The sequence below is a fragment of the Simochromis diagramma genome, unplaced genomic scaffold, assembly GCF_900408965.1.
Source record: "Simochromis diagramma unplaced genomic scaffold, fSimDia1.1 OVJJ01000304.1, whole genome shotgun sequence".
NCBI lineage: Eukaryota > Metazoa > Chordata > Actinopteri > Cichliformes > Cichlidae > Simochromis > Simochromis diagramma.
Window position 1 is genome coordinate 4,807,653 of NW_024387030.1, and position 27,224 is coordinate 4,834,876.

At 40.5% G+C, this 27,224-nt stretch overlaps 1 protein-coding gene across 1 annotated transcript in view; it reads left to right on the forward strand.

Annotated features, from left to right (window-relative positions):
- Window positions 1-754: 754 nt before the first annotated feature.
- The window catches only part of frmd6 (FERM domain containing 6), a 29,748-nt gene continuing 3,278 nt past the window's right edge, over window positions 755-27,224 (forward strand). Inside the window, exons 1-12 of the mRNA XM_040041815.1 lie at window positions 755-941; window positions 13,494-13,769; window positions 15,215-15,305; window positions 17,097-17,176; window positions 18,370-18,446; window positions 18,595-18,781; window positions 21,130-21,285; window positions 21,455-21,520; window positions 22,219-22,287; window positions 26,078-26,252; window positions 26,460-26,768; window positions 27,087-27,218. Coding sequence (XP_039897749.1) covers window positions 13,671-13,769; window positions 15,215-15,305; window positions 17,097-17,176; window positions 18,370-18,446; window positions 18,595-18,781; window positions 21,130-21,285; window positions 21,455-21,520; window positions 22,219-22,287; window positions 26,078-26,252; window positions 26,460-26,768; window positions 27,087-27,218 — 1,441 coding nt within the window. The 5' untranslated portion in view covers window positions 755-941; window positions 13,494-13,670. The remainder of the gene's footprint in view (window positions 942-13,493; window positions 13,770-15,214; window positions 15,306-17,096; window positions 17,177-18,369; window positions 18,447-18,594; window positions 18,782-21,129; window positions 21,286-21,454; window positions 21,521-22,218; window positions 22,288-26,077; window positions 26,253-26,459; window positions 26,769-27,086; window positions 27,219-27,224) is intronic.

A 27,224-nucleotide genomic window follows, 5' to 3' on the forward strand; every position in this document is an offset into this window, starting at 1 on the left:
CATTTTTAGGGCTGGCTAACCTTTACTCTCATTATATGCATTTTGCCCAGGTTTAAAAATCAGTAAAATTAGCGTATATTATTCTTTATTTATTCTAAGCAATTTATGCTGTGCAATTTGTTTTCTTAACTGATAAAACTGACTTGCTATGTGCTAACATCCACATTTACAGTTCAAAATTAAGTGCGTTGAGCTCAAAGTCACCTTATGATAATTTTATGACCTATAATATCACATGATTGGACGTTTTATAAAATAGGTTTTTGTATCCTTCCTTTATCCGTGTGGAAAATACTGCCCGTTACTGCATGTTCAATAACAGTGCAAGAGGAGAAGAAGACCAAAACAGCTGGTGATCCTGAAATAAAACAAAGTGCCCTACATCTCAAACTTTTTGAGCTAGGCTTTTAATACATACGAACGACGCCGTTACTATTTTATCGCGATCTCCCTGCTGCGACTTCCAAATTTAATGCGGCAGAGTTGAGTCTTACACTGGGAGGAATGGAATGAGAGGCGGCCGTGGAAGATACCAAATCAGACCTCTATTAGGGGGGATGCACTACAAGCTCCACGGCAATTCTCGATATTAACAGGCATAAACTGTCCCCGGGCACATTACTGAGTATACTTTTGGGATATTGACATATGTTGCCAATAGTCGTTTGGCTTTATTTTGTTGGGTCATGTAAACAGAAAATCCACATCTGCATCCCGGTTCCCTCCTCTCACTCGTCCCTTCACCGCACATGTATTCCTATGTGGAGCTCCAGCGCGGACAGTGTGGCTCCAGCCGAAGGCGGCCGAACGACTACTCTTCCTAAAAACTTACTGAAGTCTTTCTAAACTGTGGATTTCTTTTTCTTTTTTTCTTTTCGGAAAAAAAAAACTCCTTTTGGATTAACCACTTCAAAGGGGAATAACTTGTTTTGTCATTAAAGGTGAGTTTTACATCGCCGGCCAAATGCTTTGAATACCTTTAGCCGTTTTTATGACTTAACGCGGGGGGATTACTAACGGTTAGGACTTTAGCTAGCGGGGCTGTGGCGTCTTTTCTCCGGGTCAAGATGTTCAAATTCGTTGCCGCAAAGTCTGGGCAGATTAGTTGCGTTGCTTCATCAACTGGGATGCTGCCAGGATATTTGACTGGGAATGTTGCCCTGAAATATGAGTATCGTGGACTTAGTCGCTGCTATTTACCTTTACCTTCACGACTTGAAGACAGCTTGTTCAGGGTACATGACGAGTTATTTTATTTGCACGTCTTCACCCATCTTCTGTCATCATTACCAGAAACCTGGTCCCATCATTAAGAAGCGGATATCTCGTTTTGGGGGTTGTGTTTTTATCCAGTCCTGTTTAACAGTAAAATGACTAACATCCAGGATTTATTATTGTTGTGTAAATACCGCACACGTGTGGCTGTGGGGACGTAAATGGCAAAAAAGTATGCGTGTCCTATTGCAGTCCTATCCCGGTTGTTTGTTGCTTCAAATCCCCCTTTTGTTTTCTTTTAAGCAAATTGCAAAGTTGTTGTCTTAGCGCACAGGAATGCCAGCAATTTCCCCCTCTGTTTAATATTAGACCAAAGGGCAATCAAGACACAAAGGAGAATGGGAATCTATGGATTCTGTTTATGGAAAGGTGTTGCTTATTTAAAGCTAAAAATGTTGCATGGGTCCTTGGTTTATTGTCCATTTTCTGATTTAAATGACCTCATTTCAGAAGAAGCCAAAGCAGAAACGACGCTTTCTCAGCTGGACTGATGTTAACTAATTTGTCATTCGTTTTCTTTGCCAAGCTCTAATAGGGACATTAATGCAATGTAATAAACATTCTTGCACAATGCATAAACATTGCACAGTGATGATTACTGCACTTGTCACGCTGGCTGCCTCTGAAGACACCAGCATAGTCAGGCAAGGGGGATCCCCCTGATAACGTTAGGAAATCTCTCCACTACATATGGCAGCTTATTCAGATACTTTGCTTGGACCATTCCCCAAATACAACCTGCTATCCAGGTCTCTGGTCCAGCTGTAAGGGAGAACGGAAGAAAAACAAGCCATGTTTTTTGATATGGTGACACTATCTTGGCTCAGTGGTGTATAGTGTATATAGAGCAAAGTGAATGGGAGAGGGGGATAGTGCAGGTGCTGTCTGCACGGGAAGAGCAGTGCTGGTGTTAGAAACAAAAAGGAAATGACTGAACAAAGGTGGTTGGTTGGTGTGTGTGCGTGTGTGGGTGACTCATTCATGCAAGTCTGTAGGAATGTGTGACGGGATGGTCAATAATTTCACAAGGCAATCCCCCCTCTCTAACTGCACTAAAACTTTGTGAGTGTAATGTTTTCTGTTATGTTTTTTGAGCTCCTTCTAAAACTTTTACCCTTAGCTTTACCTTTCTGTTAAAAAAACCATAAACAGCACTTGACATTACTTCACTGAATGTTTTACTGATTGTTTTTCTGAATCTTTCAATGATCTCTGCAGTTTTACACTAAGCATCAGAAGCTCAACTGAATCCTTAGCCTTGGGGCTGGCTTTCTTTGATACTAAATCTCTGCAGTGAGTACAAAATGCCTACATATAGTAACAAAGCTGAAGAGGAAAACTCCTGTGGTGTTCTTTGTAGGTAACTGAAGATAACCCGTTACCTGTATTTTACATAACTCTCAACTTGCAATGCAAATTCTCCTAAAGAAGCATGACATAATGCAATGTGGGGATTATCATACCATTTAGGAAGCGTGTTTTAAAAAGGCTCTTCTCTTTATCTGCCCTTGGTTTTGTTGCTAGAAGATAAGGTGAAACTGTGTTTGAGTTTCAGGACCATGTGATACACATACACAAGAAAGGGTGAAATTACTGTTATTGCCATGAAGTATGAGAAACTTTATCTCTTGCCATCTTGCATGTATTATCTGCACAGTGTCTACAGTGTGAGGGTGTATACACCCTCAAATCTATTTTTCTGTTAGTTATACAGGTGCCCTCGGCTCTCTGCTGCCATCACTATCTACTATCTAGCCCAGATAGCTGCTCCAGGTAGCTTGTATCTCAGGAAAGGCCAGTTTTAAACTAACCTAATTACCAGAGAAGCTGTTTATTTATCTTTGTAATTCTCACAATTGACTGGTTTTATTGCCTCAAGAGTCATGAACACACTTTGGCTCTGACAGGACAAAAACAGCAAAAATGTTAAGCAAAAACATCAGGGTGGTATACTTTTACCTCAGCTGAAAGGCTTAAGTGTGCTAAGGAGATAGAAGGGGAAAAAATGGGTCAGCTCTTCCTGCATTTGTCTTCCCATGTCCTTCTTCCTTGGATTGTGTTTTTCCTCTGCTAGCTGGGCTCTTTAGTGAAGCTCATGTCTTTTTGAGGAAGTGGACCTGAGAGATTTAACCTGCCGGCATCCCCTGAGGATATTATCGGCTTATTTCTCAATGCAGCTCTTGGTGTTTCCTGAAGGCTGGTTTGTTGGTTTTTGGTAGGACTGATTGTGAGATGAGTTACAGAAACAAGGGACCACTGGTGGGTCAGTAACACCGGATAGTGAGAAACTAAAGAAAGCCGTTAGGAAAAAGTGTATTTATTTCTCAGCATGCTATGATGTAATTCCAGCTGTAAGTGTTGTATGGGTTTGATGATGGCTGAACACACTGGCCCAATTATCTCTACTTTGTCTTTCCGTTGAGGTCATTTTCATGCTCCAGAGCCCTTCGTAGCTGGCATGCAACCAGGTGATCAGGTTAGCGCTCTTGTTTTCCTTTCTTTTTAAAAATAAAAAATAAAAAATGGTGTCCAGGAGGTCCGCACAGTTCAAGCATTTTTCCAGAGAAAAAAACAAAACAAAACAAAAAAAAAGTGTTGTGGTTCTCCCCTAGTGTGACAGTGTAAGGAACTGGAAGACAATCCTTGTAGTTGCACACAGGAAACAGATTAGATCACCTGTGCAAACATTTTCATGCAGTTATAATGGAGCACTTTGCTTGAAACAAAACAACCGGTTTTGGTTGGGGTTTTGTTATAATTGCAGCTCATTTTTTAACCCTCTCCTTTAAGGCTATTTGTGCTATTTCAAGCATATGTAATGGTCGGGTTGACGTCTCTGTGGTGAATTGCACTGCGATTGCTAGGTTTGTGAGGTTACTCATGCAGAGTCCAAGATTAAATGCTGGGCGGGGAGGGAAGGGAGCGACTGCTGACTCTGTCCTAACATGTCTGGCAATGCCGGCAGTGTAAGATATGTGTGTGAGCTCTCAGTCCTTCCTCTGAGCCACATGGATGCCAGATGCTATGACTGTTAAAGCAGTTTTTCCATAAAAGTAGCCGAGCTTAAGGTGTTCACTGAGAACGCCCTGAATCTTTTCTCTTGGAGCTTTCTGTTACTAATTTTTGTTGTAGAGAAAGAAAGAAAAGTGGCATATTCAAACTGTGAAGGATGTGATCATTCTGAATCAATTTACAGATTACAAAAATATATTTAGTTTAAGCTAGGGGAAAAAGGCAAACACAAGGAAACCTGGACATTCTTTTAACTTTAAGCATATTAATTTCCTTTATAAGATGAAAGAGAAGGTTTTATATTGTGTGCTTTCACATGTTGCCACTTTGCAAACCTAGCCAACTCTAATCCAGTGTATTTAAATTCAAAGGACCTGAAAATATATCGCATACTGGTATTGATGCAGAATGATTTAACCTTGGCAACAACAATAGAATGATGACACAGGACTTATGAATTATAAATCCAGAGTCAGCAACGAGAGGTGATGGGTATCTTTGTGATTATTAAATTTTGTAAGCTAAAAATATAAATTAAATAGTTAATGTTATTAAATATTAACTGTTAACTGTTTTATTATATGAAATATGTTGTTTTTACTGCTGGTTTGTAGGATGTAATGTGCTACAACTTCCAAAGGTGGCAGTAATGCAACTTTTAACAGAGCTGAAGTAAAAGAAGATACTACATACCAGGTGTTGGACCAGTAAAGTGTGTGTGCGTGTGACACTTTGAAATGAGATGCCATTGAATAAACAGGAGAAACACGCAGAGCCAAAGGCAACAAACAGCCTTCTGTGGAACTGCTTGGAAAAAATAAAACAGAAATGTGCCAACCCGTGCCAGGTTAAGCAATTACATCCTAAGTCTGACATAAATATGCACAGGCATTTGAGAGCAGTTTGAGAAGGGGTGCGTACTCCAGCCTAAATTTTAGATGCAAAATGATTTTAAAATTAAAATCCTAAAAATATATGTATATATCACCATTGAAAATTCACCACCCCAGTGAATTCAAGTAATGGCTCCTATATACTGAAACTGCATTTTACTGGTTGAGTGGTAGTTTACCCTGAGGGCACCTATTCCTTGACTTTTCTCTGTGAATTATGTAACAGCAATACAGTGCTGTCCTGTATTCAGGTCTGACATTCAGCAATTACTGAACATGAGAATAGTCGAAGAGGACACCTAAAAATTTAGAGGTCATGTGATCATATCTTTTTATTTATTTTATTTTTATTTTATGATCCATCTACTGGCATGGAGGGACAAAATATTTTCTAGAGCTGGGGCTGGATTTGTCTGCATTGTGAATACTTGCCTCGATTTTCATCAGACATTTCATCAACCTTTAATAAATCACCAAAATTAGGTTTTGGTTCTCAGAGCTAGTTTTGCTCAGAGCCAAAAGGTTGTTTATACTCTGCAAGCTGGGTGGTAGGAGACAAGGAATTCTGACAGTCTACACACAATATCTGCTAGATGTTTTTGTGGGCAAGGGCTCAAGAGAAAATAGTGCACTGCAGCATTTCAGCCAGTGTATTGTAGGTCTGACTGGCTCACTAGCCCTAGCATCGGAAAACTGTCTGTGTGTGTCTCTCATAGACAGGTGGGTGTAGCCACCGTGATGTTTCCCATTGGTTTGTTAAGTCCTGCTTAGAGCCTTGAGCTAAGGGGTGGATAACACGTCCATCCCTGAGGAACCACATATTCGTTGGCAAATGACTTGTGGTTGACGGGTCGGTTAGCCATTGAGCGTATACCGTGTAGTTCTTCTTGCCAACTCTTGGAAGAACTAATGTTGTCAATATGAACTGAGCCCATAAACTCATCAGGAAAGTGTTTACTGAAGTCACAAAGACTTCTGCGCAACCTCAAGTGTTTTTGGAGCCATAGTAGTCGCCCTCTGCTGGCTGTTTGAAAGAATGCAGGTTTACAACTTAAGAAGTTTAGACCATAAAAGGAATGGTTTCACTAGTCAAATAGGTCGTCCATTAGCATAATTTTTATGCCTTTCTATCCCTCAGCCTTTAAAGGCTGATGGGGTATTGTTGTTACCCTACCAGGTGGGCAGGCAAGATGGACAACCAAATTTGTGAATGCAAAAACTCGAGGATGAAGCGACGTAGGAGTTTCAATTCAATTCAATTCAATTTTATTTATATAGCGCCAAATCACAACATAAGTCGCCTCAAGGCGCTTCATAGATACAGAGAAAAACCCAACAATCATATGACCCCCTATGAGCAGCACTTTGGAAGGAAAAACTCCCTTTTAACAGGAAGAAACCTCCAGCAGAACCAGGCTCAGGGAGGGGCGGGGCCATCTGCTGCGACCGGTTGGGGTGAGAGAAGGAAGACAGGATAAAAGACATGCTGTGGAAGAGAGACAGAGGTTAATAACAGATATGATTCAATGCAGAGAGGTCTGTTAATACATAGTGAGTGAGTGAGAGTTTCAAAACGATACCATAGGTGTATCTACTAAAATTCAAGTTCACATCTCAGGTCAAGCTTTCTGAAAATCTCGCGAATGCAATAACTCAAGAAGGAAGTCATCTCATCTGAAATTGATAGCATAGATTTATCTACAAAAATTCTCAGAAGAGTGTGAATCTCAGTGATGTTGACCTCAAGGTTAGAGGTCAGAGATAATTTTTTCTGAAAGTTTTATGAATGCGATAACTCGAGAACAAGTTGACATAGGATTTTGAAATTCATACCATGGACAGTGAGTGGCACCACTGGCCACCACCAGCGTGTTTTTTTTTTTTTTTTTTTTTTTTCCCTGCTTCTCATTTAGTCCATCAGCAAGTTAAACAGAAGAGATGGGAAGTCTTAGTCTGCAGGTTAATGCCATCCTGTGACTAATATGATTTAGAGTTACTTGTCAGCTCAGCAACATTTCCTTTTAGCTGCATAAACTGATCTTTTGGCAGGGAACTGTGAGGGGAAAAAGGATCAGCTCCTACTCAAATTAAGTCATTGGAGCTATTTATAAAAGTTGTGCCCTTTAAATATTTCAGCCAGGGCACCATCTGAAGCCCATGAAACATGTCTGTATAATATAAGGATTTGTCTTGTGTTTTTGTTCCTCACACATACCCCATTGTGGAGAATTTTTTGCTCTGACTAAAGTTCAATCCCAAGAAAAAGTATGAAAATCTTAGTTCACTTGGCTTGACAGTTTTTTTTCTGGTTAGCTCCACATGAGGGATTACAGTGCACGTGTGCCACTCCAGGTTTTCGGATGCTGTCAGAGGATTGTGGCGGTGCTGCTTGTTGTGTGCATCGGGAATCAAAGGCCACCATTGTTGGAATGAGAAGCAGATGTTCGTGAGGAATTCTCCTGACTACAGCAGTTTTTTTCTTTTTTTCATGCCAAAGCTCTGAGCGCTGCCTTGTTCCAGCTCCCTCCCGCCTGCTCTCTCGTTCTTTGTTGTGTATATATATCCACTCTTCTTCTCTCAGTTTTCTTTAACTTTGACATATGCTGTACCTGAAGCTACACTTAAATCAGCACAGCACAGCAGCCTTCAGTGAGTGTGTTCTTCCTTTTCCAAGTAGAGGAAGTTTTCTTCTTCTTGTGTTCCTGGAGCTTTGTAAGACTTGGAAGTGTCCACTCCTCTAATGTCAATGGAGGGAAAGAATGAGAAAGTAAGAGCTGCAGTCTTGACAGAAGGCCTTGCTCTGTATCTCAGTGTGGGATTCGGTGTCATGCCTGGTCCTGCCACGTTGACAGGATCCCTGTTTTAGACTTAAAGGCAGGAGGAAGCGCAGTTGGCCGCTTTGTGTGCGGGTGTTGGCTTAGTTGGACTTGAGCATTGCATCACACTTTGCAGTCCAGTAGAAGGGGATTGAAAGCAGCATCCGATTCATTATCCAGCACTCTCTTTCCAGTAGGCCCCTTCACTCACTCACTCACACTCTCACACACACACACACACACACACACACACTTATCCATTAATGTGACGCCATCTGAATGGTTTATGTCTAATGCAGCACCCTGATCACATTTCCATAAAACTTAGCATGGCGTTCTTACAAGACGTGATGTATCCCCTTGAACACACCATAGGGTTTAATCTACCTCAGCTTAGATTCAGTAAGTACTGTGCATGTATGGAGAAAAAAAATAGCTGTCTTCATGACTGTTGTGTGGTTATATATGATTAAAGCCTTGAGGAACAATTTAGCAAATTGATAAATCCAGTAAATTTATGTATTGCATATATGAAAAGGACCAGTGCATTGTCATGGTGGACAAGTCTGCAGTTATGTGTCACGTGTACACCAGACATGACACAATAGCCCCGAACCCATCAGTAATGGCAAAATGCAGTCATGTCTGCATTACCGCTGTCTTTGATATTAGAGGCATTTGCTTTCACCATTCAAAAATGTAAAAGTGTAATGAATGGGTAGTATGAAAGATGTGACATTTGTTTTTTTCTTCCCCCTGCTTTCCATCATCACTCACTGCACAACATGTCATATGGAGCCACCCTGAGGAGCTGCTTGATTTTTGCACCTTAACCAAAACATTTAAAAACAAGACAGAGCTATGCTGAGTGCAGCTGCCATGTGGATACTGCAAGACCTGTGGTTGGTCAACCAGTGAAGCTTGTTCTGTTACTAACCTTTCAATATCACTGATAATTAATATGTAATTCCACTGCAAACCTCCTGGTCTCAGCAGCTGTTTATTTTCTGTGTCACAAACTGAATGATTATGTACCATTTGACTTATTACTTTAAACTTCCCACTAGGGGTGGGCGATATAAACGATATACGATAGAAACGATATAAATTTGGCCAACGATAGAGATTTTGACTATACCGCTCTACCGCGATAGCGCATGATGATGATGTCATCAAGCTGCGCCTGTTTTGGTCGAAAGCATCGCAGCGGCTACAACCATTATCATCTGCAAATTATGCCGGGCGACAGTCATAGCAAAGAGATGAAGCACTTTTGAAATATAATAAAGTAATACTTTGACAATCCATCAAGCAGTGCGGCTTACCAAAGTTGTACTAAAACATTTTTTAACAGATTTCTGCACGCCAAAATCGGTTCGAGGTCAGTAAGCACAACCAGAATTCATACATAAGGCACACTCTCAATTTTTGAGAAAATTAAAGGATTTTAAGTGTGCCTTACAGTGTTGGTCAAGTTACTTGAAAAAAGTAATCAGTAACTATTACTGATGACTTCCCCCAAAAAGTAATCCTGTTACTTTACTGATTACTTATTTTCAAAAGTAATTAGTTACTTAGTTACTTAGTTACTTTTTAAAAACCCGATTTACAACCTGAATAGGTGATAAAGCGATAGATTCTACTTTTTCTGCATAATCCATCATACAAAATGTAATCAAATGGAAAAGTCTCTTTTTTTAAACTTGTTTTATCACTTTTAATCTTTTAACTTTATGCATCAAGCAAAAATTAAATTATATGCACCATTGTCGAATTGATTTTAAAATTCTATTGTTTACTTATAAAATTTTAAACAATATGGCACCTGACTACTTAGCTGATCTCCTCTGTCTGTACAGCCCTCAGAGAGCACTAAGATCATCGGGCCAACTGCTCTTGGTGCAACCTAGGTCTCGGCTGAAGACCAGAGGAGACCGTGCCTTTGCCGTTGCTGCACCCAGGCTATGGAATACTCTCCCTCTTCATATTCGCGCGTCAGATTCCATTCAGTCTTTTAAATCACGTTTAAAAACGTATTTGTTTGATCTGGCATTTAAGGCGAATTAGGGTAATTTACATCTGGCTCTGTATTTAGATTATGTAATTATCTTATATTTTATATATTTGTAATTTATATTTTATTGTGATTTTATTTGTACTGCGATTTTACTGGAAAGCACTTTGGTGTACTTCGGTCTTAAAAATGTGCTATATAAATAAATTTTGATTGATTGATTGATTGATTGTCTGACTTGAAGAAATTAGTTTAACATTTAAACCTATTTTCTGCACATTCCAGCGCATAAAATAACATATTTTTTGTGTTTACACTCAGTCTTTCAAATAGATGCAAGTAAAACACAGCAGAAAATAAATAAAATAAGAGTGGGTATAAAAAAAGTATAAAATAGGAGTGGGGTAGGCGGAGGTTTTCCCTGGTGCAGGTGTGCCGCAAGTCAGTTGAGGAATCCGCGAGTCTCTGTGAATTTCCCATTATGTCGTTGCGCACTCGGTGCTTGTTTAGGGGGTTTTTTCGCTGTAAAAAGAAGTTTTCTTCCCACACACAACGGTCACTAATGTTTTTGTCACTTTTTATGGAATCGAACTCAAAATAAGGTCAGTACTTCCATGCTTTAAACGCTGCACGCTCATACTCTCTCCTGCACTCGATATATTATCCATTGTTGATCTGCACACAGCTGTTGTCACAAATGTCGCACTCGCTTACGTCATTGTCATGAGACATTCTCGCAAAAAAAAAAAAAAAAAAAAAAAAAAAAAAAAAAATCACGGTTTTAGTAACGCAGTAACGCAGCGTTCCTATTGGAAAGTAACGGTAATCTAATTACCGTTTTTGCAATAGTAATCCCTTACTTTACTCGTTACTTGAAAAAAGTAATCAGATTACAGTAACGCATTACAAGTAACTCGTTACTGCCCATCTCTGGTGCCTTATAGTGTGGAAAATACGTTATACAGAAGAAAAGAATATATCGCGATATATATCGTTACCGCACGTGCTTCAAATTATACCGTGAAATGGATTTTAGGCCATATCACCCTGCCCTACTTCCCACATAACTTATATTTGCCGCTTACTGTATAAAGCCTTTGAGACATACAGCACAATTGTGTTTTCATTGGCGTTTGTCTGTCTCCAGCAACATAAGGTGAAAATCAACCAGTCTTATCTCATGAAACTAAGTGGAGAGGTGAGGCACGGAGAGAGGAAGGAGTCATTCAGATTTTATGTGGATCTCAATTACTTTCTTTATTATGAAATGGAACATTGGTGTGAATGAGGGACTATGCTTTTCAAGTGTTTTTGTAGTTAAGCATGCTTCTAGTATTACAGTACTGCTATGATTGGGAGAATTCTGAAGCTAACCTGTAATGTAAATTAAAACCTCCTGTATTTTTTATGTATATACACATGCCTTGGCTTTATTTTCCATGCACTGCCATTCTGGCTAAGCACGGTATTGTCTGTAAACATGGTGTCTGTCCTGGGTCACTTGCATCACTCGTGCTCCAACGAGGAAACAATGATAGAGAGTAGTAATCCAGTTAGATTGGTCTCATGTCTAATTAACCCTGCTGCCTTCCCACTGCTCAGCTGCCCTGTAGTAACACCTGACATATGGTCATTGCAAGAGTCCAGGAACATACCCAGTGTGAGTGTGTGTCCTTATGAATGCTCTTACTGTAAATTTTGTCTCTAATTCTGTCTGCCCGTACACACGCGTGTTTGTGTGTGTGCAGTGCAGTTGCAGGTTTAGTCAAGGTCAGCAGCAACGAAGGGACCTGCCCCAGTCATGGCTCATCAGCTGACTTTGCTGAGTGGCTGGTTGCCTGCTACACTGCACACCCAATGACCAGCTTTAATGAGAACTGATGCTATATGTCAACAGTATGTGTATTTATGGGCGATTTACCCACAATGCCCCTTGTCTATGCAGGAACAAAGCAGTGTTATATGTCGACAGCAGGCGTACGAATGGTCGGTGACTTTGCTGCAGAAGTGCAGTCCTACAGTTAAGGATGTTGTTTATTGGTATCAGTTCAATAATTTCAGGGTTGTTTTCAGTAGTGCTTGCTTTGTTAAAGCTGGAATTTACAGATTTAAGACTGATTTTTTTCCCCCACTTAGTCTTAGTTTTTATAAGTGGTACTAAAATGCTGTATGGGGAGCTCATACTGCAGTGTTTATGGCATGCAGGTACTGCTTACTGAATCTTTAAGCTGAACCCCCTGTCAGTGAATCTTGTATTATTTAACTGCATCCTTTTAAATGCTAATAGTTTCTCACATGGTAATGTGATCCTCTCTGTTACCCATCCTGCCTGTTTTTAATGACAACATGCCTTCAAGGTGAGTGACTTTAAACAGGAAGAAGTGATAATCTTTACTGATTGTTCTCAAACTTTCTTTGGTCTGGTCTGAGACTTTTCATACCCTCTGAAGGTCTCACACATCCTTAGGTGTAATTCAAGCTGTGAGCTACTAGCTGCTCACAGGACAGCTGTTAAAGCTGTTTGTGTGCCTATTGTGTGAGAGACTGCTATTTATAGTACTTAGTAAGAAACTAGGGAACACACTGCTGTTCAAAAAGAGTATCGGAACTGTTTTCATATGACCTGACTTCAGGTTCATACACAGAATAAAGTTACAGTTGGCCTTTCATATGAAAATACTGCTAAAGATTAAAATGAGAGGGTTCAGGAATATTTTTAGTGTTTTTATTTCCTGTTCAGCATCTTCAGACTTTAATTCTAGGAAACTGAGTAAGAAGGCATGGAGCAGACACTGCCACAGTCTGACTCTTGCACTTGGATTCCAGCAGACGGTGAAAAATTCAAGAAAGTCAGACAGCCAAAAGCTTTTAACAGAACTGAATGAGTTGACAAAAGTAATGCCAGGAGGGAAATGTGGAGCTGGTTGGCTCACAATCAGACACCCAGTCAGCATCCAGTGCCCTGTGTAGGTTTTTATAGACAGCTGTTCAAGCTGCAGTTTGTTACATTTGTCAAAGATGAGAATAGCAGCTAGATTGAGTTGTTGTTGTTGTTGTGTTTTTTTTTTTTTTAAAGAAAGGTGGTGACATAAACTGAAATTGGATAGGAGTGCGAGTGGCTTAGCCAGTATCTCCTTAACCCAGCATTACATGTCATCAGTTCCTCTCCAGACCCACCTCCACAGCTTCCATTTATCGTCATTTATAGTCTTCTGAAATGGTGTCACATATACATGGAAATGAACAGGAGTGCTTCCCCTCCTTATTTGTCTTATATTTCTCATTCCTGTCCGACTTTATTTGTACAGTTTTGCTCTTTTTAAATAATAATTTAGATCTTCAAACAAATTTAGATTTATTTATTTTAAATGTCAACCATGCCTCCTCCGCACATTGCAGAGCACATTTTTATAGTTCATACATTTGCATAAATCAGACTGTACTAACATCAAGTGCTTTGTTCTCTATCATGTGTCTTCACAGTGGCTGACTGCAGCTCGGGTCCCCATGCCCTGTCTTATGAGCACTGCTTGGCCCGCTGAGCCCATAGGTGCGTCTATACCGGGCTACAGCTGAAGCAGGTCTGGTCGGTGGTGGAGGTGGGTCCTCGGAGGGCCTGATAGCAGGCGAAGAGGCCTGTCCCATTTCAGCCACACGAAGATGAACAAACTGAACTTCCACAACAACAAAACCATGCAGGACCGCCGCTGTGTCTGTGTCTTTTTGCCCAATGATGACACACTGAATGTCATAGTTAATGTGAGTAGATGCATAAAAACTTTTTAAGGTAAAGAAATACTTATGAGTGAAATAATGTAGTGTACTTCAAATGCTTTAATTGACAAACAGGCAGCTTTATTTTCTAGATTAGATTTAGAAACATAAACAAAGATGATGCACGTCTTTTATATACAGTCTGTGGGCGAGACTGTAGAAAGAAAGTCAATGACCAAGCTGCTCGGCTTTGTCTGAAGGTTCAACTATTTAGCGCTTTACCTCTCAGAGTACTATAGGTCATTGATTGTGCCAGGTGTTTTTTAGGTGAGCTACCTTTTGTTTTCTTATCTCAGAAAACAGGTGTCTGTTTTGTAGGTTCCTGATTGAAAGCTGCCTGGTTTGTTTTTCAGAGGTAGACATAACAGCATCTAAATGAAAAGCTTTAAAGCCCTTCAGGAGCAGGCATGAAGTCAAAATCATCTCTACTGTTACACATCATGTTGAGTTTACAATAAGTTTTAAAGAGCTGTTTGCTGATTGAGTTATACATTTACACTTAATGAGGAGCTATCAGCCAAGCAGCTGATTGATCTCAGTGCTTTCCATGCTGTCTAAGCAAGGAAAAACAAGGTAGTTCTCTCCAAAAACAATAACTGTTACAGGATCTTTTTTTTTTTTTTTTCTTCAAAGAAATGTCTCTGGCCTGGTCAGTAGGTCTTTCCGCGATCCAATGTGTTCTTTTGCAGACTGGATAATAATAAATAATAATGGATTGCATTTATATAGCACTTTTCTAGAGCGTTTTACAATTCCACTATTCATTCACTCTCACATTCACACACTGGTGGAGGCAAACCACAGTTGTAGCCACAGCTGCTGTGGGGCAGACTGACAGAAACGAGGCTGCCATATCGCGCCATCGGCCCCTCTGGCCAACACCAGATAGCTAGATAAGAATGTAAACAGAGCTATTCTATTTTACCACTGGTGAAACTGCCTTATGAAAATGACAATAAATCAAGTTATACAAGCTCGGAGAGCATGTTAAGTCTGCTTGGTAGTACAGGCTTAGTAAAAACCAGTTGGTGCTACTGGCCACTGGCTTAAGGTTGGGATTAGGTTTAACTGTAAGTGTCAAAGTAAATAAGGTTTTTGAACTAAACCTAAAAGCACACAGGCTGAGAAGTTTTGATTTCATTGCAAATTCTAGTCAATATTTCAGAAAGTTCATGAATCTCTTCAAGTTAAAAGATCCAGAATTTAATTTCAATCTACAATCACCCATCTGCTTATAGTTTCCTGTGTTTGGTGGCTAACACCATGGTACCACAACATGTTTAAGCTTGCACAAGATGTCATAGGATGATAAACATGCATGCAGAGTGCTGCTCATGCATGCCCCAGGTCTTTGTAGTGGTTCATAACAGTGCAGAATAAATACAACACATTGCCGATCACTAATAATTGTCCTGACATCTCCTCCCCAGGTGAAGAGTTTGTGCCAGGAACTGTTGGTGCAGGTGTGTGACCTCCTCAGGCTGAAGGACTGTCATCTGTTTGGGCTCAGTGTTATTCAGAGTAAGACTACTTTTCATTTAGGGGTGTGTGTGTGTGTGTGTGTGTGTGTGTGTGTGTGTGTGTGTGTGTGTGTGTGTATTATATATATATATATATATATTCTGTTTTGTTGTGTGCAGCTCAAAGTTGATCTCATCAGTCAGAATGATTATTCTTAGGGTCTTTATACAAATAGTACTTTTGATCATGAAGTATGCTTGTCATCAGGAGCCACATAAAACCAGCGTAACCAGATAGATACTTTCCTTAGTACTAAAAGTAGCATCTCTCACATATCTGTCATGGCGGTTGCCCAGGAACCAGGGCCTCCTCATCCTGACTGCCTCCCATTGTGTGGCAAAGTTAAAGTTGTTTTTACAGTGATGGGGCTCAGCGAGGGTCGTCCTATTGGAATGAGTCACTGTGTCTGTTTTATGGTGTGGCAGACAGCAGATGACAGTTGTAGGCAGCTGCATAGGGAAAGTAAATTGCAAAAGGCGGTGTTTTCAGACAGCTGCCCGCCAGATGAGCCAATGGCGGCACAGCAGGTCAGTTGAGCTGGAGCCAAAGGGTCTGATTGTAGGACATTCCTGAAGTGCTTGTCTGAACAGCGTGAAATGCCCAAGGCAAACAGAGGCCACCCACTCCCTGTGTGTCACCCACTGTCCCCCTGACAAGACGATCTTCACCAGATTCAGTTTTAGATAATACCTGTGGTTTAAAATAATAAAATTTGTGAATGTTTTCAGCAATAGGGAAAAGATTTCTGTGGTTCTAGCGTCTGAAATGTTAGTTGCTAATTTTGAGTTTTCAGAAAATATTTAGGCCATCCAGATATTTTTACTGTATGTTTGTAATTGTGCCAAACTGTAATTTAAGTATTCACACTGTGTGCCAGAAATGGCATCCTTCTCTATTTATATTGCCGTTATAGGCCACAAAATTACGTTTTACAGGTCAGTTCACACAAGTGTGTGTGTGTGTGTGTGTGTGTGTGTGTGTATATATATATATATATTAAAAAAACAGTTTCCCACTAACCCCTGGTTCATTTCCACTTCTTCTAATGTGCAACCACAAAAATACATCTGCAGATTATCCTTGGTAATAGGAATATTGTTTCTGGAAACAGATATTGCCTTTGGGTATTTCAGATATATTTTTTGGATTCTTCAAGTGCCACAAACCAAACATAAATTGGCTCAATAGCAATAGAATGGCGGCAGAAGTCTTAGCTGTGGAGATCTCAAATTGTCACCAAGTAAAACCAGCATTTTCTTGGAAAATGTTTGAAATCTAACAGTGTGGAAACAAAGAATTTTAATGGATCTTTGTATTCTGGTGATTATAATAATGTGCTGCTGCTTAATGTGCTGACTTTATAAGTGCAAGTCATGTAAACGAACACTCAAGTTCCAGGTATATTTATAATGTTGATAAAAATAGGTGCTGGCATTCTGTCATAGAGGCTCTGCTCCTGCTCTTTATGTGGCTTTTAGCTTCTCAGCTGGTTTTAATTGTATAGAAGCCCAGAGTTGTCAGATCAGCAGGCTGCAGCTTATGAAGGGTGTCACTTTAGGAAAAGATTAAGACATGACAGCGTGAAAGAGAATGAGAGGGAGGCTCAGAGTACAAAGGGAAGCTCAGAGGCTGTCTAATGTGACTGCTCTGAGGCAGTCTTTGAACTGGGCTCATTCAGTGGTGATTTTTCTGAGCAACACACACAAAGGCATATATGTATGTATCCAGGTGTGCACACCGATGACACAGACAGTGAGTTCCTGGGGTAAAGCTGTTTCTCTCCCATTGCAGATAATGAGCACATCTATATGGAGCTGGATCAGAAATTGTCCAAGTACTGTCCCAAAGAATGGAAGAGAGAAGCAAGCAAGGTAAGAAAAGTTTTGCTGGGCTCCCAAATTTCAGTAGAAATTGGAAGAAGACAGTAAGATGTAAATCAAAACCAAGGATTTACCAAGAGTCTTCTACCTGGACTTACATGATTTATACAATTAAAATTCCTTGTCAGATGGGTATAATTTACCATCTACTTGCTTACCTTCTAAAAACCGCTAAAAACCGTGGGCGTATTTGCATACAGTTCTGCTCAAAGCCCTGACCTTTTTTGGATCCAGAGGAGCTATATGCCTAACATACAAGTTCAAATCTGTAGGTATGGACATTGGATTGACTTTATCTTGTAATTGTCTGACCAAGCCTGTGAATAGAGAGGTTAACAGGGTAGATGCCTGGAAAATTCACAGGTGGGGAAATCCTTAACCAAAATCAAATGGATTATTTTCAGTAGATACAAAGCATCTGATGCAAAGAGTTTCCTTTTATCTCCTCCATATGTGAAAGAGCAACTCTGCACGGTATCAGGATTATATCCCAATTCCCCATACATTGGTGAGCCAATTTTACACATGAGCTCTAGACAAAGTCCTTCTCTGGATTTAGACAGTATTAATGTCTTTGCCCTGTTCATTGCAGAGTAACTGTGATGTTAAGTTCAGGGCTCTGTTGGGATCAGTCTGCTGTAAGGCTCCTTGTTCGAGGCTGAAGTTCTTTATCAGTCTACTGGCTTTTTTTGACAGTTGTCATATTTCAGAATGAATTTGGATCACATGCCTGTCGGTGGTATTGCTCTAAACATATAAAGTGCTTAAAACATTTGCACAGTACTGCATGCACCTGGAGATTTGTGCAGAATCTCTGGCTGTAACACCAGATGCAGCTGTGTGCACTGGCAATAGTGTCTGTACATCCAAGATGGTACCACACCTGGAAACCTCAGTCTAACGATTAGACTTCAGGGAGTTGCTGCGTTAGGTTGTCAAACTAGCCAGGCTAGCTGTTTAATGCCAGTGTTAATGCCAAGTTGGTCAACATCTGGGCATGAGACGTGATAATGAGCTTCCCTTCTCACTCCCAAGTATTACAAAAACTTAGTAATTACTTAAGTAATTACCTGTTGCTCCTTTTCTATAGAGTTGATCCAGTTCATTTTTGTAGATTAATTATAATCGTTCAGTGATGCTGGTTGTAGTATATAAACACATTTTTCCACATGTGGCTTTTGCAGGGCATTGATCAGTTTGGGCCTCCAATGATCATTCACTTCAGAGCTCAGTATTATGTTGAGAATGGACGATTGATCAGGTCAGTAAAGCCTCTTGCTTGTTTATTTGCATGCTGAGTCAAGTAATATGTGTGAATAATGAGGATATTTGTATAGACTCACAAAGATCATTCCGTTTAGCCCCAGTTATCCTTAAAGCTGGCTGAATCTGCTCTTTCTGCCCTGCAGCGATCGGGTGGCCAGGTACTACTACTACTGGCACCTTAGGAAACAGGTGCTTCTCTCTCAGTGTATCCAAAGGGAGGAGGCCTACTTCCTCTTGGCAGCCTTCGCCCTGCAGGCTGACCTCGGCAATTTCAAACGAAACAAGCACTTTGGGAAATACTTTGAACCTGAAGCGTACTTCCCCCCATGGGTGAGTCTGTCTAACATGTACTGCATTTGGAACGTACTGTATGTCAAACCTAAGTTATGATTTAAAATAAATTACTATTATCCTGCACACTCACAGGCTGTTCTGAATTTATCACTGATAGTTAGTTGCCTTAGTGTCACATACAGAAGTTGAAGTATAGTCTCTCTTACTTAAATGGCTATCATTTGATTATTTTAAAATATTACTTTCATTACATATGAATGTTTTAGCTTTTGTTTGACTTCTGTGGTTCCAAGACCATATTTCTTATGCATAAAAGATGCATAAAATGTAAAGTTGAGTGCTGTGACAAGAGAATCGTTTTATCGCTAAATCTAAGTAAAACTAAAATTATCTTATTTGGGAATTCCCTTAGAAATGCACAAGTGCAGATTCATGTAGATGGTGTGGAAATTGAAAGAGTACTTGAACATAAGTTTCTTGGTGTGATTATAGATGATAAATTAAACTGGAAGTCTCATATAAATCATATACATAACAAAATTTCAAGAAGTGTCTCAATCTTGAGTAAAGTAAAACACATTCTGGACCACAAATCACTCCACATTCTCTATTGTTCCCTGATTGCACCGTATTTGAATTACTGTGCAGAGGTGTGGGGTAATACTTACAAATGTTCGCTATCATCAATCTTTATATTACAAAAAAGGGCCATAAGGATAATCCATAAAACTGGTTACAGAGATCATACAAATCCACTATTCTTAAAATCAAAAATTCTAAAATTTACAGATCTGGTTCATTTTCTCACAGCACAAATTATATATAAAGCAATAAATAACCTGCTTCCTGACAATATTCTAAAAATGTTTTCTAAAAGGGAACGGGGATACAATTTGAGGGGGGAATTAAATTTAAAACATCCTCGTATCCGTACAACATTAAAAAGTTTTTGCATCTCTGTGTGTGGAGTGAAGCTGTGGAACAGACTAAGTAAAGATATGAAGCAATGTCCAAGCATGGCGCAGTTTAAAAAGCGGTTTAAGGATATGGTTTTTACAGGGTACAGGGAAAAGGTAGAGATTTGATAGGGTGTTCTTGTCTAATATTTTCGTGTGTGTGTGTGTGTGTGTGTGTGTGTGTGTGTGTGTGTGTGTGTGTGTGTGTGTGTGTGTGTGTATATATATTGTATCCTTGAGGTGTTAATGGGGTTATTGAAAATGTGTATATGTGCGTATGTGTGTATATACGTATGTATGGATAGATAGAAACATATGTATATATATTAAAAAAAAAAAAATTACACATAACATATAATGTAATTGCAAGGAGGTATTTCTGTAGTCTATTGATACTAGATAGTGGAAAAGGGGTGGGATTAAATAAGCTTATGCTTCTTCCTGCTCCTTTTTGAACATGAACGTTATTTGGAGTTGTGGTTGCTCGTTTTCCTTTTGTTTTGCTTTGTTCATTTGTCTCTTTTAATTCTATTTTGTTGTACTTTTTCAACATGTTCAAAATAAAGATTCAATCAATCAATCAATCAATAGTTGTATCCTAATTTAATTGCCATCTGGTGGAAAGCTTTGGCATATGCATAAAAATCTTAGAAGTGATGTTAGAAGTTGGAAACACAAGCTGTCAGATGTGGATAGCCTGCCGGAAATAAGACTGAAAGAAGAACACAAACTGCTGTATCACTAGCTGAGAAGCTACAGGTACAGTGGGCATTATGTTAAAATGAGATTTTAGGCTATCAAGCAGTGTTCCTGGCCTGCAGGGTGTAGAGTATGTTTTAGCACCTTCCATTAGTCATGCTGACCAAACACTTAGCAACAGCTCCATAGCCTAGCATGGAAAATAATGAGAACTGGAACACTTCGGTTTATTTTTGTCCCAGAAAGTAGCACACGCACTTTTTAAAAAAAAAAACAAAATCTTTCGAAGCACATAAGACGTGTCTATTCTGGCATCACTGCCTCCCCAACCACTACTACCATCCCTCTGAATATGGCAGCCACACCCATCTGATTGCCCCCACTTCCCGTCATTAGCTTCCTGCCTCCTTATCACTACTTGGAGCCAGCAGTGACAGGAAATTGTTGGAAATGAACAGCGTACGCTCCCCTCTGTAAATCTTGCCCAGATTTAGGTGCTTAGAAAGCTTACTAAATCTTCAAAAAGGGGCTCACAAAGCTTAGCGCGTGTGTTTCCGGTTGCTGCCTCTGGCTCTCGCTCAGTCTCTTTAGGTTGACATCTGTTTGCCCTGCGGCAGGCAGCTTCATCACCCTCATCAACCTAAGCTGCCAGTCGGTTGTAATAACTCAGCACAACTTCAGGGCAGCCAAGCCTGACGACTATCCCTCTCTCTCCCTCTCCTTACTCAGGTGATAGCCAAGCGTGGCCGTGAGTACATTCTGAGGCATATCCCAAACATGCACAAAGACCAGTTCGCTCTCACGGCTTCAGAGGCACACCTCAAGTATATCAAGGAGTGCGCCCAGCTTGATGATGTCACAGTCCACTACTACAGACTCTATAAGGTGAAAAATGCCTCTAATCAATCTAGTTTCTGACCAAGATAGTGATATGTTGTATGTTATATTGCTATGTCATGGCTAGGCAAAGATTATATGCATGGACTGCTGGTTTGATTTCAGCCTTTTCTCCTTAATTTCCCCCTCTTATCGTGTAACTTAATATTTTCAACAGGACAAGAAAGAAGTCGAAGCATCTCTTACATTGGGCCTGACTTTACGTGGTATTCAAATATTCCAGGTATTGTTCCTTAATTAGAAATCAACATAGCTACTTTTTTTGTATTCTTGTATACATACAGTTAGGCTTTAACACAAAATAACATAACCAGACAAAATCATATCCAGAAATAATAAATATTTTTTTATTTTGTTTAATTTATGAAACCAAGTAATCCAAAAATATTGAACTTTATTAGTGTAATTTCTTTTCAGATTTCAGGTGGTTTTGCCTTCAGTGCCTTTCATAAGGTTTCATGCTTTACATTAACTTAATATGACTCATGTATGCTATCATCATGAATCGCACCTGGAAACCACTTGGTGACCATCTGGCAACCAGAGGCAGCAAGGAAAAAAGGTTTATTCCCTGACTGGTTGACAAGTGGTTGCTGGAAGTTGCTTGCCAATCAGTATACGGCTCTGCACCAATCACCTCTGTGTGATTGCAAACAGATTGCTGTGGTTGAAAGAATCTTGCATTGAAGATGCAAACTTTGCTTTGAAGACTCTTATACCAGTTAAAGTGGCAGTGAAATTATGCAATTGTTAGTGACCAAAGCAAACATTTTTTGGTGCAGCACCCTGTTTACAACCAGTTTTACCTGGCAATAGCCAGCAGCCACTCACCAAATGGTCAGTGAATATACAATATACATTCTTTGTTTACTTTGATTTGTAATAAGTCGACATCCATGCATTTGTGTTTCTGTGTTGCAGAATGTCGGGTCTGTGAGGCAGCTGTTGTACGACTTCCCTTGGACCAATGTGGGAAAACTGGTATTTGTGGTGAGTCAGATATCTCATCAAAACACGTAGCCCAGAGAAATGTTCTTCACAGGTCCTGCAATTTACCTTTTTGGATTTAAAAAGAAAAATCATTTCAGTGATGATGAAACGCAAACATTCCCTTGCTTATGGCGATGTATGTGAAAGCCCAGCTCCTGCTTAGGGTCACAGAAATTTTTACGTGAGGATTTTTTCCTCCTTGCGGCTGTTTTATCTTAGTCCTCTGGAACTAATCAGGGATTTAAAGAGACTTTCCTTGCACACGTACACATGCAGAGCCACATACTGTAAACTACAGGCCTTTTTTCATCTAATGAGCAGCAGGATTTTCTGTTTCATGATATACATGCCCCTCGATTCATCCATTTTGATCAGTTATCACTGTGGTCCCTGTGCTCTGTAAAGGAAATCCTGTTAAATCTCCTCATCTCTGCTCTGACTCAGCTTGCTGTTAAGCTGAGCGCTGCAGCAATTTACTTCCATAGGGTTTCTGTTATCACAGGAGAGCAGAGAAGCTTACTGTTTATCTGTTTCACTCTTGACAGCTTCATGTTTTCTGCCAGTCTGTTATTAATCACAATCCCGAGAGGTCTTTATTGCTCATCACAGCTGTTACACAAAAATGGGCTCCTTGTGACTCTAAATTTGGCTGTTTTGTTGTGTTGAGGCAGACTTTACAGGCTGTAAGGTCTCTGAGAAATGTGGTTTCTTTGTCCCAGAAAGTTGAAGGTCTTGGTCTCAGACTGGGTTTTAGTTTGGTCTAATTTCGGAGTAAGCAGCCGTCGTATCTGCTGCACAGTTCACGGTGGAGACTTCCTGTTTTCCACAGTCTTGTTTTTTTGGGTGGTTTTCTTGCGTCTGCCATCTACACCGTCGTGACAGTGAACAAGCCATGGCGTGGCTGTGGTTTGACTGAGACCCAAAAGGCCTCTGTAGGCCCTGTCCCACCCTTTTTCTGAATAACAGGCTTTCTCCTCCACCCCACCCGCAAGTCACGGCATCCTGCATTGCTGCCATCACCCGTTGCAGCTACAGGCAAGCCAGAGAAGGATGCAAGCAAAGGGGCACATGGGTCAATAAGCACCAGATGTTGTGATGATTTTAGGGGGATTTCCGATTCAGGATTTGGCTTTTGGAATTGCTAAAACTCCCCCTTTTTTGTATAAAAGTTTAACGCAGGAAGGGTAGAGTATGCTCTTGGTTCGCTAATGCAACAGGGTGGAATTCTGGGTTTTTCTGAGGGAATAAGTTGCATTTAGATTTTTCTTGAGCCAGTGAGCATTTCATCTCCTCCCCTTGAAAGCTGAAATTAAGTAATTGCCCTTATGTCCTGTGCTCTTGGATCTCAGGCCAGCTTTTGCTTCGCTACTACTCTGGTTGATGCTGGTCTGTATGAGGAGTTGTTGGTGTTGCTGGGAGATTTCGATGTGTGTGGCCTGCTCGGGAGGTCTTTTTTCATGTAACGATTCAGAAAGTTGTCCAGCAGCTTTAGATGAGCCGATCATGTACAGTGCACAGATCAGGAAAAGCTGTGGCTTCTGAAAACCTCTTAACAGCCTGCCACTCGACACCAGTCTGCTCTTTGCTGTGTGTGTTTGTTCTTGAATAGAGTTACCGTCACACAAGCTGTTCATCCACTATACCTGCTGCTGGGTGTTGGATTATTTTTGCCTACTTAAAACCTGACTGAGATATTATTCTACTAAAGAAAAAAAAAAGAAAGAAGAAGCACCCCTCACAGAGTCATAAATACTGATGCCATAATCAAAACCAAACATATCCCACACATCCCTCTTCATATTAATCATCCATAGACCTGCTGCAGAGAGTTCAACTTAAAGATAAATGCCTGTTGAACAAACGATGCAGCATCAACACTCAAAGCATGTTTGAAGAGCGTGTCTCCCATCTCCTCTTTTCTTTTTACTAATTATCATTTATCAGCTGTCAGTACTGATACTGGCTGATATATTCGCAGGGTGTTTGTATAGATGTCTGTGGGAATACAAACCTGCTCTTTTGCCTCAATAAACTCTTTCCTGATGAGCTAATGGTCTCAATCTCTAGTTTTAAGTCTTATTATAAAGGGTGATGTTACTTTTCTAATATATGGCTCCATTAGAATGAAAAAGGAAGAAAGAATTAGTGTGTGGTTTAGGGTTGGCCTACTGTGTGACATTACTACCCTAATAGCCATTTTCCATTAATATCTACTCGGATTGGCTTGGAACAGCTCGAGATGATTTTTAGAGTTTTCCATTAGGCGATTGTACCTGGTACCAGGTAAATTTTTAGTACCTACTCGACTGGGGTTCCAAGCAATCCAAGTAACGTCAACAGACTTCATGCCACCAAATGACTAGTCAGTGACGTTGTTCGATAAGTCACCTTCACGAAAATCAAAACAGCTATTTTTGAAACCCAGCAACAAAGGAAATGGCTACACAGAAACAATGCCATAGTCCCGGAGTCTGACCAAAAGCCACAGACCGAGCTGCAGGTATACCATCGCCTCGACGTCCACCTTTGTTGTAGTGTTCGAAACGCTTGGCTGCATTGCTATAATGACCCTTCGCACATTTAGATGGTACTCGATTGCAATGGAAAATGAGTCAAGCCGGAGTGTCATCAAGCTGATCCGGTTAGGTAGTAATGGAAAACGGGCTCAAGAGAGTGTACTCTTCATTGTCACATACGGACAGCTAAAATACTCCATTCAAGACTTCACACCTGAACCTCGCAAAACCAACAGCTGATGTGACAGCCACATAAAATCTTTTGTACGCAGTCTGCGGTTGTTATCCATTATTCTCCCCTCTGCCTATAAATAAAAGGAGCTCGAACCAAACAAAACAGTGGATGGTTCAAAGGTTTAAGATAAAAGCATTGCCTGGGAAGAACAATTAGAGTTCACAGAGAAGAGATTTAATGCTCAGCATCAGCTGCCTCCTTCTTGGACTCACCGAGTTCGCCTCGTTCACACCTGGCTGCTGCCCAGTACGACTTCACTGTTTTAGTGGTGGTTTCTTGGATCTGCAGAGTAGCATTTTGAGGTTAAAGATAAATACTCAGTTTGAAGGATGGCAGCAAATTTCTCTCGCACTTTCCCACCCAGACTTTCTCTCCTCTCCCACAGATTTAAAGAGGAAATCTTATTCACAGAAATCTTTTGTAGGAAAGCCACCGGTAAAGAACTCAGTTCATTTTATATGAGCTTATCTGTCGAAAGACAATAACCACTAAACATACTTCAGTTCAGCAGCTTTCTCTAAAAGTATTTGTCTAAATAAGTAATGCTCTGTCCCGTAGTCTGAAAGCATAGCTATTTGCATTTTCTCGAGGTCAGAGGCTAAACACTTGCAGAAATGTTTATAGGTCTGTGTTGAAAACAACGCTGCTGACACTAAAGACAGCTGTTATTGTGTCGAGCCTCTGCCAAAAGGCGCAGGAGAAAGCACAAACCCACCATTTTAGTTTTTCCGAGCATCCAGCTAATATGTCCTCTGACTGGAAAAACAACCAAACTGCTGAGAAATGCACAGTTTCAGTTTCTGGTTTGGGAAATGAAGAACAGATTCATGAAGTGATTGTAGCTTTGTGTTCAGCTACAAAATAGTTTTCAAGAACAGACTTTGTTCTTTGGCTAATGCTCGCCTTCAGGCCTCCCTGGCACTTAATCACAATTTCACATTCCAATTTCATAATCGTGTTTTGTTAACTGCTGTAAATCACCGAGTCCTGTAATCAACATTCATGTGTTTTCTTTTTCCCCCTCCCTCCACACTCTCAGGGGAAGAAGTTTGAAATCCTTCCTGACGGTCTACCCTCGGCTCGTAAACTCATCTACTACACAGGATGTCCTATGCGGTCTCGCCACCTCCTGCAGCTGCTTAGCAACAGCCACCGGCTCTACATGAACCTGCAGCCGGTTCTCAAACAAGTCCGTCGACTGGAGGAGAACGAAGGTATTTGGCACCAATTATTCTGTCAACAGTAAACACCCTTTGATCACTTCTTCAGAAATATAGACAAAAGAGAGCTGATGCTTCCTGTTTTTTGGTTGCCTGCAGTACGTAAATCTGTGTTTTGAGATGGATACAGCATTTTGAACAGAAGTCTGTTTGGTTTAGATATTAAAAACTACCTGTTTTTTCTTTCTTTCCCCACTTCAGAGAAGAAGCAGTACCGGGAGTCATACATTAGCGATGCTCTTGAGCTAGACATGGATCATCTGGACAAGCGTTCCCGCGCTAGTGGCAGCAGCGCAGGCAGCACGTCTCATCACAAGCGTCTGTCTCGCCACTCCACTACCAGCCACGGCAGCTCGCACACCTCTGGCATTGAGGCGGACAGCTTCAGGGCCCCCGGCCAAGCCCCGCACAGACCCCTGCGCACCTGCAGCTCATCCACAACCAGTCACGGGAGCTCGCACACCTCTGGCATCGAGAGCAGCGGCAAGGAACGCAACCTAGATGATGAAGGTATGAGTATTTACATTTATTTTTTTGTGCGTTTAGAGTCCAGGTAAGATTTCCCTTTAACAATTTAGGGGTAGATTCATTTCATAAAGTTTTTGCTTTTTTATATAAGAATCCACAGGAAAAGATTTCTCTTCAGTTTTCAAAATAAAATGCTGTAAGACCTGCCTGATCAGAGTTAACATGCTGATGGCTTGCTAGATTTCTGGGACTTGATATTACCAAAAAAAAGCAATGATCATACTCCAGTAGTGCTGCTCCAGAGAAAGTGAGAAGACTTGTTTATCTCAGATAATAATTCAGAAACATTTTACTCTGCAGAAATTGAGATGCTGGTGGATGACCCCAAAGACTATGAGGAGCTTCATGAAATGGCCCTGGATCAGGAGATGTGCATTCACATTACCGAGGACATGCTGACGATGTCACCTGATCAGACCAATGGATATTCAGGTACAG